At 41.1% G+C, this 13,826-nt stretch overlaps 1 protein-coding gene across 31 annotated transcripts in view; it reads left to right on the top strand.

Annotated features, from left to right (window-relative positions):
• The window catches only part of caska (calcium/calmodulin-dependent serine protein kinase a), a 60,201-nt gene that overhangs the window by 23,313 nt on the left and 23,062 nt on the right, over window positions 1–13,826 (top strand). For all 31 annotated transcript variants that reach the window (XM_037239589.1, XM_037239578.1, XM_037239587.1 and 28 more), the window contains exons 2-5: window positions 7,837–7,949; window positions 11,284–11,389; window positions 13,186–13,263; window positions 13,347–13,419. In XM_037239589.1, the coding sequence (XP_037095484.1) occupies window positions 7,837–7,949; window positions 11,284–11,389; window positions 13,186–13,263; window positions 13,347–13,419 (370 nt within the window). The remainder of the gene's footprint in view (window positions 1–7,836; window positions 7,950–11,283; window positions 11,390–13,185; window positions 13,264–13,346; window positions 13,420–13,826) is intronic.

The following is a 13,826-nucleotide window of genomic DNA, read 5'->3' as shown; positions in this document are numbered from 1 at the left end:
TGGAGCTTCAGGCTGTACGCCCATAAAGGCGTTTCCACTTGTATTTCAATGCTTTCTGAATAGGCAAACTTTGATCCAGCCGAGTTTATGAATGATTTAGCAGTGGGATGATGCCGTGGCACTAATGGGGCTGCCGGGCCATTAGAAGTGGATCATGGAAGACGCTGACATTAGGCAGATGCCGAGTCTCTGGGAACCTTCATCATATTCAAAATTATTTGTTAATATGAGTGTAGCAGTGCAATTTCAACAGCAAGTTCTATTCAAATTTGCATGTATTATATGAACCAACGTATGAAGGCACCAGGCCAATCCACCTGCAGGCAATTAATATGGGGTAGAACGTTTGATGGGCTGGATGGTTCATCCATCCGTTTTCCGTAGCGCTAGTCCTCATTAAGGCAATAGGTAATTAGAGCATATCCCAGCTGACTTCTGGTGAGAGGTAGAGTGCACCACCTGGACTAGTCGCCAGTGTATCTCTGCATACAGACTAATAGACAAATAACCTTTCGCACTCAAATTCACACTAACTGGCAATTTAGAGCCTTCAATTGAATGAATGAACTTGAAAGCAGAGAGCTGTTCTGAGCTCTGACCTCCTGACTGGGAGGCAGATGTCGTAACCACTATTAAATAATACAGTGTGCTGCCTCTCGAAGGTTCAACGGCCAGAAAGGGAAGGAGCCTAAACATTTCCCTCCACATATACTTGTTTATTATTGTGAGGGATTTAGCACCTGGACTCTTGAATTTAAATAAGAAAATAACGTGGGCGTTCAAATTCTACACACACTTAATGGACCTAAAGATTCATTCATACCTTCATATCTATACTTCTAAACTACTTGTCTTCTTTAGAGTCGTGAGTGAGCTGGAATTTATCTCATTGCCTTCTAACCCTTCTAGTCTGTTGATCGTATACATTAAGGTGGCACAAAGCACATTCCAAAATGGGGCGTCAATGTAAACTTTATTAAAATGGAATGGACCTGAAACAGTTCCATGAGGTACTCCACTCATCAAATTGCTGTTTGACTGATAGCTGATGAATTGTTGTGCAAAATTATGTATAAAGTATGTGAGATGTATTGGGACTGCAAAAGTATTAACTGAAGGAATCTTTCTTTAATTAGTCTGTGTACATTTAAGTAGAAGCCTGATCGGGTACTTAGTCTAAAGGCAACAAATCAGCCAGTTAATCCAGAGTAGACCTCCTTGCTGCCTGCAGACTGTCTTGAAAAAACATCCGACAGCAAATCTCACGCTTGGCTCAAAACCCAAAAACACTCAGGGGATTGGACTAGAGGATTTTCTTTTCTTCCTCTGGTCTTTTTTCCCCCTGCTTCCTACCACTCCTCCCGCTTTGGCAGCAGCCATTGCCTGATTGCTCTTTTCTGCCTTATCATCATCTCACTTTTTACTTCACCATTGGTGCTCCTAACACACCTCACATACAATAATTATCACTTTACCACAGACAATCCATCTGCACACAACCGTCATTTCGTATCTTAAATGAGTTAGAGTTATTATTTGTATTATGTGTAAATCACTGGATTCAATGACGTCAGCACCAACATCTAGTTTGACACATGAAATAGTTATCAGCCAGTGACTATTGTCAATAATCATCTGAAAACATTCCATTTAATATCTAAAGTTTATGGCAAGTTATTTTTCTGCTTGTTTATAATAATAAGGTATTGATGATAGACTTTTGTAGTCTGCACTCATGAAAAGGTTTGATTTGAAGGACACTTCTGGTGGACAGTTTGATCACATTTTAAAACCTTAATGTTATAAAACATGGTGTTTTCATTGATTTGTTAGGACACACACAATACATTAGAAATCCAGAGTGAAACACTTTTACTTGTACACAAACTCAGGGCCACATCGATCAATGAGCACATCTTTTCTCCCGGATGATTCAGACTGACTGAATCCGGGTTAATTGACGCATCCTTCACAATATTGCTTCTTTTTAAACGTGTCACTGAGCATCAGAGTCAGGGGAATGAGTGCAGAGATGGGAGATGAAGTCCCGTCCTCTCAGCCACCGGGCGACTTGGCCGCTCACTCCGCACCACACCGTGGGCGGCGGCAGGAAATGCACTCCTGATGCCCTCCCTCTCTGTCAACAGACGAGCAAGTAAACGTCCCTGGCATGGGACGCATGCACACTCCGCAGCACTTTACCCAGAATAGAACAAGCTTTTTAGGCCATTAGGTTTCCTTGAAGTCATTCATGGCGTAGTCACTACACCACCACTAACTACACTGTAGTAGTTCCTTTGCCTAATTCCTACGAATATTTACATTGACAATAGAAGAACCTGAAAAAACATTATTATTATTACAGATTATTAAAATTATTATTTTACAATTAATCCTACAAGTAGAGCATACACCCTTGGTGCTCAATGCACTTGAGCAAATCATGGTTTGTTGTCTCTACCGCACATGATAAACTACAGTATGTGCTGAGCACATGAAGCAAGTTGGAGTTCCTCTGTAGGTGGTCCCCCATGCTTCAGGCATTGTCTGAGACTTGCTAATGGAGCAAAGGTTGCAGAGGGAGGTTGAAAATGAGGTTAAGGATGAATCTGTGTTCACAAACCACAGTGGGAATTGCTGTCGCAACTGTTCATCGTCAACCACCCTGACTCTGTCTTTCTCTCCTTGTCTCTACCTGGAGTCATCTGTTTTTTGCCACCATGTTCTCCCCTTGCTGCTCAATTTCTTTTTTTTTTACGAATGAAATATTCATTCCTGGTAAAGATGCCAGTGACGATATTATCGTGCTTAATTTTAGGTCCACTGACGACAGGATCCTCCAGCGAGTTACACTCAGAGCATGCTATTCTCTTATCACACAAAAAAACAGAAACATGACATTACGAATGCAATTGTCGAGTTTATTGCACAGGACATGAGGCCTACACTGGCGGTGTGTAACTCTTCTATGGTCATACTTTCCTGTGTTTGGTAAAAGACCATTAAAAACAATTGAGTAAACATCTGCTGCACGTAATGATGTGGCCAATGTGTGTATTAAATAGTTGTGTTTATTCTGATTGGGCACACAAGCTGACAGGAAGCATCTTGGTGGAACATCCTCTTTTCCTCGTCCCTTGCGTGCTGAGGCGTGCTGTCCCTTGTATGTATGTATGTGTGTGTGCCTGTGTCGTAAACACCGCTGACATTTACCGAATGAGATGCAGCGTGATTGATGCGGCGCGAAAGGGGAATGTAGGCGCTTAGCTGCAAATCGCCTTTTACTACACCAATACACACGACGACGCAGTACCGGGCACCACGTCTTTTTGATACGCTAGTAAATTCCCCGACGTTACACTTGCACCGTGCACGGAATGCAAGCAATCTTTAGTGAGTGTTGGGCCACATTCTCTTGTCACAGGATTGACTGCGCTAGGTCGTAGGCCGCAGCGACTCCTCCCGCTTGTCAGGTCAGCTGCAGTTCATGGAGTAGTGGTGGTCCTTAAGCGCTTATGATCATGAAGTGAGCAAGTAAAGGTCGTCGATATTTTATACTCTGCTAGCCTATGCATTCACTTAAAACTTAAATGTGATGCGTTGCACACTTTTGATTTACACTAGCCCACACTTGCGGGTGTGGTCCGCTCTCTGTGGTCTTCAATTTTTCGCCTGTACAGTGAAACCCCATTTAGTGCGTGGGATAAATTCCAAACCCACCCACAATATAGAGACACCAAATTAAATAAATGTCCCAAACACTTTAAAAGAATTTTTCAAAAATATTTTTGAAATAAAATCAGTTTGCGTGTCTAAGATTCTTGCGTCCACATTTTTCCAAAAGGTTTTTAATTATCGTGAATTCCATAATTATATCAAGATTCTGAAAACTTTACCGAACTGGTTTGTATTTGGACGGGTTGAACGTGTGCTTAAAAAAATGGTAAATTAAATATATGAATGATGGCCTCTTTTTTTCATTCCAATTCCCCCGCCACAGTTTTGATGAGTTAAGTTGAGGGCATTTTGTCATTAAGATTCATGCATTATTTAATCAAAATTCCATGAAAATTATTAATTTTTTTAATCGAATGAGGGGGAAATATAAATTGGCACAAAAATGGAATGTTTATCTTCTTAAGTCCCATGAAGAGCAAACAAATAAACAACAACCTCGCTTGAGGCAACAGTTGGATTTATTATTATTATTGTGATTATTATTGACAAATCTTTGACATTGGTGTGTATTTCATTCTATGGTTTGCTATTAACCCGTCAACCTTGAAATAGCAGCAGACATATTGCATCTCTTGACTAATATTGCCATAAAGCTTCTGTTAATGTTGGATAAGACTGGAAGAAGACCTCTGCTTGCTTTCATTCTGCTCTTACTTTTCACTCTTGCTCTCACGCTCACTTCCTGTGCTTTTAGTGTGGGGGGCTACTAAAATGCAAGCGTCATCTGAACGGGCCCCCGTGCAGCTGACTTCCATTCAGCGCTCCAACGGCTTAATGCTGTGTGCAGCTGAGCCCTCGTCAAAGCCAGAGAGGCTCCTCTGCATAACCACTTTTTTTTTCCAAGACACCCATTTCCGCCTCTTGAGTCGACTGCGTTTCACTGACACTGCCCCCCCAAGGCCCCCCCGCCCCCATCATACTCTCCAGCTGCCTCATTCCAAACTGCGGAAGGGATATTGAGAAGTCAGCCTCTCTGGGCCTTGTGAAGCCTGTTATTAAGCTGAAGAAATAAGGTCCGAGGGAAGGTTTACATAGCAACAAGCTAGTAAAAACAAACCCTAAAATGTCTTTTCGTTGTAAAGTCTTACACACGCCAGACCACTAGCGGACAATTTGCCTTTATAAAGACACACTCTACACGGACACCATCTGCTTATACCCCTTTTGAGAACCTCTCATCAGCATAAATGTGGGTTAGTATATTATGTATGTAATGCATCTTAGCTCTACTTTTTTCTTTTCTTTTTTATCATTGGTACCCACAATTTCTAGAAATTATTCTCTCTCTCAATGTCACACTGCATGTGTACATAAGTTTGCCGTGGCACTGTCGGGGTTCTTATCCATAAATGTCCAGGGGATGCACAGAAATAGGGACAAAATGAAAACAGAATCTGGACGTAACCTTTATTTAATATAAAACCCTTCGTCTGACCTTTACCACATAATGCGGTACTACGTAGTGTAAACTTCACTCAATTGTACTCGTATCAAATCAAATTATCTATAGAAATTATTAAAATGGCATTTATCCATTCCAGTTCCCCCCAGAATGTTAGGGCAGTTTTTTTTGTTTCGAGAAAATAGCACCGTATACTACGATATAAATTTAACTATAATATAACAGCAAAATGAATAAACTGATTTTTATGAAATGGATTTAACCCACGACAGACTTTTGTCCCATCCAGCTAGGGCAATATTCTCCCATCACTGTGTGCATAAGTCAGAAAAAGCGCACAGTTCACTCCAAATTTAAACACCCTTGCATGTCTTGCTATTCATTTTCTCACTTCATCCCAGAGGTGGTGTAGGTGGTTGTTGTGTTGGGTTTAACCGCAAGCAAACGGAGGTGTGACATTTTCTTCACTGTGTCTGAGGTTTGCAAAGGCGATCAGACTGGACCGGCGAGATAATATCATGGACATGTCTGCATTACTAAGAAGAGCCCATCAAATTGTGCCCTTTAATACCACCAATAGTTAGTTAATCAGATCGATTACCAATCAGTTCCACCACATGTTCAGCTTTTACAGCATTTGAAGTTATAAATATAACAAGAATGAATATTCATGTTCTTTGCTTTTGTTGCTGAATGATTGATGACCTGATTGGCTGAGCAATTAATGGCTGTGCCATCTACCCATTGATTTTTGTTGTTGTATTGGATCCCATTTGTTTGTGCAGGCGTAGTTATTGGCCGGTGAGTGTATGTCTGCTGTTTGTGTGTGTGTGCATGTGTCTCGGTTGGGCATCGTGCCGTCCCACCTCACCCTTCTGATGCTAAGCAGCTTTAGCTTGATTGCCATCTGTTCCACCAGTCTGTATTTTTGTACGACAACCCCTGTTTTCCTCAGCCACGAAATCACACACAAACACCGGTGCGCTGCTTGTACAAAACGTGTACAGAAATGTGAATATGTGGACGTAATTATTCCTGAGCTAAAAAAAGAAAAGGAAAATGAAGGTGAATGTGATGTTCTTGACCCTTTGCAGCTATCATGGTTTGTCCCGGCATGACTTTTCACAAGATTATGCATCATATTTGTGGGAACCAATATTGGACCTGTAAGAGGCCCAGCGAGCTCCCTTATATTTCATCACAGAATTGTTTGTTGGACTTTGGGGTTCAGCCTCTTTTTAAAATTAATGGACCAAAATATTTCCCTGGGGAACTCCACTCAAAATATGAGTTGAGAAATCACTGGCGTTGGAACTGACAGGACATTTTGAGTCTGCTTTTTTTCTACTTAATCTCACAAATGTTAGAGTTCAACTCAAAACTATTGATTGGATATTTGATGAATCATTTTGGAAAATGAGTGGGCCTAAAATCTTTCCCTGGAGAACTCCACTCAAAATTGTCTGACCGATTGCTGGTTTCTAAGGATGTTTAATACTTTACATGGAGCGTTTTACAAAGACAAACTTAGGAACTTGAAACGGGGTCGTACGGAAATAACCTTGGGTAATGAGTCTCAATGCTGCTTCACCAATTACTTTCTAATCACATGTAGTTGCCTGGCTCAGGTAATTTCCCGTTTATTGTACATTAACATTGATGATCAGGCAATTAAAATACATTCCCGACCCACTTCTTCTGTTGGATGAATCCAACACTGAATTTTTAGACTCCGTAATGTGGACCAGTTTGCTCCCCAAGGCTGATATGACCACACCGGAAGATTCTAGAATTTAAAGCCCATCCTTATCCCTACACAAATACCCTAATGGCAGAATTCCGGCAGATGTAAATGTGTTTACCCACATTGCAGTGTTGTCTCCCAATGCATGTTGGGACCAACTCTGGTAATTAACAGCTGGAAGAGATGGATGGCATGACGTGTGAGTTTTTGTTATCTATTGTTGTCAGCTCTTTTGCCCACTGGGCCATTGTTTCACTTATTTGTCATTTAGAAGTTGACGTACTGTCCATCGGACCATCCAGCCATTTGAATCCCTTTTTCCCCAGTGTTGTGAGCATTTTTTTTATTAACTTCATCATTCCGTAACCCCGATCCACTGTCTTGGACCTTCTTCAGTCCTTGAGTGTTTATCCCCATCGACTGAATGGGATATTACTCCATTGGAAATGCTATTAGCTGTTGCAGCCTCAGTGAGGACGAGTCATCGTCTCGATGTCGCTGTGCCACAAACAAGCAGAGTGGACATTCAGCTTTCTGAAATGTCAGTGACCTCACATTAACGAGCCGTGAAACAACGGCGTTGTCGAACGGGACAAATATCTCCACTGCACAAACACCGTGGTCTCATTTAGAGGAATGACATCGTAAAACTGTGACTCTTGGTGTAGTGAGTAAACTGGCGTTCACAACCCGGTGGTAGTCAGTAGACATCCTGCAAAATAACCACATTATATTCTTAATAGAAGATAATTATCTGTGCATCTTTTATTTTCACACGGAAAGTAGAAATGAAAGTAAGTCTGTCATATTAGCAGGATTCTGATATTTGGCTGGATTATTGACATGTACAGATGTCCCCCAGGCTCACCCCCCTTTTAAAATGATTCATTTAATTTCGATTGCGGATCATCAGCACTGTGGTAGTAAAGCGTTTCCTCAATGTCTTCTTCAGGGGTCCCTTCAGCGTGGTGAGAAGATGCATCAACAGAGAGACGGGGCAGCAGTTTGCTGTCAAAATTGTGGATGTTGCTCAGTTCACCTCCAGTCCTGGACTCAGCACAGAGGGTAAGTTTGTTTTTGTTTGTTTGTTTGTTTGTTTGTTTGTTTGTTTGTTTGTTTGATCAAGCAAACATTGAGCTGCAGGTTCATTTCCATTTAAATGACACTTCACAGAGAAATTATTATTTATTATTATGCGTTCTGAACGCATAACAAAAAAGTGCCAGCATAAAACCTTTAACTGTACAAAAACATAAAACGACAAACAGAGAAACACACTTGTGGAGTCAGCCCTTGAGATGCTCACTGAGCTGAAGTCTCACAAGATTTAACGAGCCACATATTCTCTCGTGTTGTGTTGGAGGCTATTGTTAATCTTCTGTCGCAATCTGCCAGCACTCTGATTAGGTCTGTGATGATTCTAGAGGAGGAGCGATGGCATTAAAGATAGTTGAAAGGTATGGTGAAGCCTGATAAGACTTGAGCTAAACTGAGTGAGGAGGGTGCACAGCAATCTTGGGAATACATCAATGAATGCGACTTCCGTCGCTCCGTAAAAAAAAAAAGCCTTCAAGTTCCCTTGGTAAAATTTGGGCTTCGGCGGTTGTATTGAAAGTCATTAGAATGTGCAGATGTACTTAATTTGCTGAGTGTCAATGTGCAGTGGTGTCATTCTGTATGATTGTGAGCAATTGCAGTTTTAACATTGGGCTGCTTTAAAGCCAGTCTCATTAGCAAAGAGATAAATAGTGTGAAGGAGATGAAGCCTGTTTTCTTTTGCCATTTACAATGACAAATGTTAGCAACCGGAGCGTTGATAATGTTCAATGCGCAAGATGGAAGGTATTCGCTAATAGGGGCTGACGCATTCTCTGCAGATTTTATGGACATTTAAAATGTGTCCGAGTGTTATACTAACCTCTAAGGTTAAACACAATCGCTTCGGGATTTCAAAAGAAAATTCCGATAGGAAACGATGGAACGTTTGAATAAAAGGTCACTAACACGATACAAGACTATACAATACATCTTTATTTATGTAAAATGTATGTATTTGCACAAATATATAACATAAAATAACAATACAACACAAAATAGCACATAAGCGATTATGGGCTGTTCAAACCAAAATTGCTACTGTGGATTTGCTTTATTCGTTGTGTTCATCTGAATTCGACCAGTCAGATGCAAACTTAAATGTGCACTACCATCCAATAGTTGAATATGATCTGGGACAATTGCAATTAATTATACATACATGAACACATTGACCTTGCTTATTTTGCCACATGTAAAAAGTAATTATTTCATTAGATAATAAAAATGTAGTGCGTTGTTAATAAAGCAATAATATCAATATCATTGTTATTCAGCAACCATATCACATTTTGCATGTTTTTCCAATATTGTGCAGTCAAGCAAAATCTGTGGACATTTGTGCTCATTAATGTATTTAATGTACTACGTACAATACAGGTTTTTATAAATTGTCATCCTCATAAATATGTATTGGTTCTAATCCTTGTGAGTTGCGCAAAATATTCTGTCAAAAAAGCGAAACACATGCCGAGTTAAATCCTCTGATACTCACTGTACAAAGCTCTTTTGAGGTAATCTAAGGTCTCTCACTGTATGCTGGAGTGGTGTCATGACCAGCGACGTTTCCTTTGGGGAAAAGCGGCACCAAATAGACAAGATTATCATGACACGATCATTGTCACTGACAAAATATTGCGATGATGTGGGATACTTCTTTTGCATTGCAAGCACACTCTCTGTTCAGACCTTCGAGTGAGGGAAGTGGGTCAAATAGTTCGTGCCTTGGCAATGGATTGACAACACAGACACACACGCTCACACACGTACACACCAGTCAGTGTCTCTCAAGTGTGTCCAGAGGTCTGACTGACGAATAGGTCAGCTCTCCAAGGGGATGAGAGCGCAAAGCTAGCCAGCGAATGGGCCAAATCTATCATGTGTTGCTTCCCGCTCGCTTCCTCTCCTTTACTCACCCCCACCCGCCTTCCCCCAGGTCTTTCTTTTCACCTTTTTTTTTTTATTTTCCCTCACATTGTGTCCTCTTCACCTCCCTCGCCTGTCACCTCATTCTCCAGAGTCACGGAAGATGCAACACTGTGTGTGTTAGTGTGTCTGCTCTTATTGTGACATCCTGTCAACACCGTCTGTTCAAGTTGTGATGATGCACGATCATACGTATGCTTGCATGGTTTGTTGGGATGCTCCAAAGTGCGGAAAAAAGGGAGCGGAAATATTCTATTTACTCAACTGGATTGCCAGGCTGGGAACTTTTGTCTTGCATCTGTTTGAACCTACTCCACCAAACGTTTTTTGTTTTTGCTTAACTACGGATGGTGTCGGCATTGATTGACATATTCATTTGTAAATTGAATTGAACGTCCTTACTTGAAGCAAATCAAATCCCTGCACTTTTGCCTGGATCCTTACAAAAATCTTTTTTCTGGCATTGATTTTTTTGTTTAACCCTGTTAACTCTTTTTTTTGCCAATATTGTGCAAATGTCTCACAATAAATTTCACTCCCTGCAACAAAGTTTGGCAACATCTTTGCTCTGTCCTATGTCATGCTTCATAAAAATTGGCAACTGCAAAAAAAAAAAATTTTTTTTATACAACAATTCAAGTGATAGTCCAATATTTTGTGACATATTCGACAGTATCTAATCAATCAGCGGCATTTTATCTTCAATCAGACATGGAAATCCTCCCTCTCGCTTCATTTACTGCACCGTACATCGTAACCTCAGCCATTTATCTCCTTTTACAGCTTTCCATTTGCACTGCGCCCATTGTTGGCATATTGATTTGTTTCAGAAGCTCGAATTCCTCTTGTCCGCATGCATTTGTCTCCCCGAGTGCAACACTCACCCCCGTCTTTATCACAGCCTTAGTGTATGAAGACAAACGGGGAGGACGGCAGAACTCGTTGACTTCATTCATTTCATGCATGAGACTTACTTTAAACGTTTGATTGTTGCTAATGTGGCCAAGTTGTCTTTTCATTCCTGCATTAACCTTCCTCATCATTAGGAGCTAATTAGAGTAGAGGCTTACTTCCAGGGGGAGTCTTCAGAGCACTGAAGTGTCTTTCAGCATGTCAAAGAACGTTATTGCTAATTTGATGGCACGATGATTATAAAGCACATACGTTGCACCTACGGGGGACAGCGTCTGTGTTATTGGAGCTTTTTCATTTTGATGTACAAGCCTGGCCGTCCGTAGGAATGTGTTAGCGCTGAATTTCTTTGCTAGCAATGTTAATTGTCTGGTGCTTTTAAATAGCCTTTTTGACTAATTCGGGGATTGTCAATAGAAAATATCTGAAAACTGTGCTCATAATATATTGCCTTTATTTTTCTTAGACTTGAAGAGGGAGGCCAGCATCTGCCACATGCTCAAACACCCACACATCGTGGAGCTGCTGGAGACCTACAGCTCCGACGGGATGCTCTTCATGGTCTTCGAATTGTAAGTCACACATCTGGATACAGAAGAAGCGCAATTGTGAATCACCTCAGCAATTTTCTGGCAGGCGTGTGGGATGACGCTGGGGATAAAGGGGATTTCACAATAATGGTGTGAATTTAAACACCAGACTGTAAGTAAAATGAGTGTAGTGGTACCCTTTGACTCCCTTGTTCAATTTGTTCTGTGAACATTATATCGTAATTGTGTCAGTTATGCAGACAATTGTGCCAATCTGATGTCTCACTGGGTACATACTGATCCATTCTGGATATTCCATTATGGCTGTGATGGACGCAGCTATTCTTTGTTGGACTTCCGTGTAAAAGAGGCTACAGGTAGATGGAAGAGATATTTAAGCACGTCATCCCTCAGAGAGCAGATAACAGAGTAGGCATATCAGATAACTGCAGACATCTTAATATATCTTTCCCTGAAGCAGGCTCAAATATGAAAACTGCGTAATACTGTCTAATGTGGATGTGCTGAGAACAAGAGCCTCACTGCAGCCTGGCCTAATTGGAGAGGACGCTAAGATTGGGTTTTAATAATTGGGGAAGAAATAAAGCCAAGCAATTAGGAGGGAAGGCATTAGTTGTAACTTGACTAGGTCAAATATGAATGTCATTTAACACGCCAGTATGAGTCTGTTTGTGTAAGTAAAGACTAAAGAGCCAGTTGAAAAAAAGGAATCCCATATTCAAGTCTGTTCCCATTGGGTTCCTGGACCAACAGGAAACTGGTTGTGACTGGATGAGAATCTCAGGTGTACTCAGATTTGTGTCCAGTGATTGTGTTTCTTGGTAGACTGATCACAATTTTACATTTAAATTGAAACAGCAATTTCAATTTGAACGAAGCAGTCCAGTTTTACCTATTGATGTGCAGTTACGTTACCAGTGGCGACCTCTAGTGGCTTTCATAATAACAGCACAAGTTGGACCTGTATTTTCTAAACTGGTTATGCTCACCAGGCTCGCTGATATGCTCGAGCCTGTTCCAACTGACTTTGCAGAGAAAGGCAGGCTACACCCTGTCACAGGCACAATAACTGTTTACATTCACATCTATGAACAATTAAAATCCTCATTGAACATACCATGAATTTTCGTACTGCCTAGAAGGGAAAAAAAAAACAATGAGGTCTCCTTATATTCCCGCGTTCTTGATCGACATGTACTGTGTGACATGTCGGCAACACATGCCACGCGCGCAACAGAAATTATTGCTGCGTGTAGAATTCATCATGCATTCTTTCTCGTGATTGTTCCGTTTTGTCACATGCAGCTTTCCTCTCTGCATAGCGACAAGCGAAGCTACCGACGGATATCTTACGTTGCCCCTCATTAAGTGCACAGAACTTGAATAAATTCATTTTTTTTTGTGGCGTTTTCATATTATTTTCAGTCTCTGTGTCAATAATGCTGCAGTGCGGTGTGTGGCATACAGTTGTCCCAATAAGGCTGGGAGAAGCTCTAAATGCGCACATTTTCATCAGTAAGAATGTGTTTATGAATTTTATTTTGTAAGGTATATTTCCGAGTGTTACGCTATATTTTGTCTGCATCATGTTTTCAGAATTGTGATTCTGAAAGCAAATGTCCCAAAACAACATAACTTACATTTCATCCCAATACCTTCTTCACAATTCACACTTTTTCTCGTGATGACAAATGGAAGACATTCATTGGTCTTTTTCGACAAACTAGCGCATTATCACAATTTTTGGAGAGTATATTTCTTGATCACGCTGATCTTCGCTTTGCATGCGTGTGTGTCTGCGTTTGTGTGTATCACAGCATGGATGGAGCAGACCTGTGCTTTGAGATCGTCAAGAGGGCAGACGCCGGCTTTGTCTACAGCGAAGCGGTGGCCAGGTAAGGTTAATTCGACTTCTATTTCACAGCTCGGGCCGCCGTTTGAACTGGATTTTGACACGCTCTTGTGTCGCTCTTCTTAGTCACTACATGAGACAGATCCTGGAGGCGCTACGTTACTGCCATGACAACAACGTCATTCACAGAGATGTCAAGGTATTTCTGCCTTTTAAAAATATGCCGTTTAAATGGCAGGGTGGTAGTGTTATAGCTCTCGAATGATTACTAATGAGACTAAAGGCCGGACTGCAAAATAAACAAATACCTTTATAATTTCATAATCTTAGAATGATATAATTGCACTGCTGCCTTGATATCAATGACTTGACTTGTATCGCCCGCCGTGGTATCAGTAACTGGTATCGGACGCCCTTGTGGGAACACAATACATTGAAATAAGGCCAGTCAGTATCTGATAACAATACCTGGTATCAGTACTCCACCATCCCTACTCACCACCACCTACTTTGTGTGGATAGAGGGTGTTTAATCAGGTTATAAATACAGCAGGCTCCTACTATCACCCTATAACAGAAGCTGCTGCCTTGTCTTTATCAGATTTG

The sequence above is a fragment of the Syngnathus acus genome, chromosome 21, assembly GCF_901709675.1.
Source record: "Syngnathus acus chromosome 21, fSynAcu1.2, whole genome shotgun sequence".
Classification (NCBI taxonomy): domain Eukaryota; kingdom Metazoa; phylum Chordata; class Actinopteri; order Syngnathiformes; family Syngnathidae; genus Syngnathus; species Syngnathus acus.
This window is presented reverse-complemented; position numbering and strand designations above follow the sequence as displayed.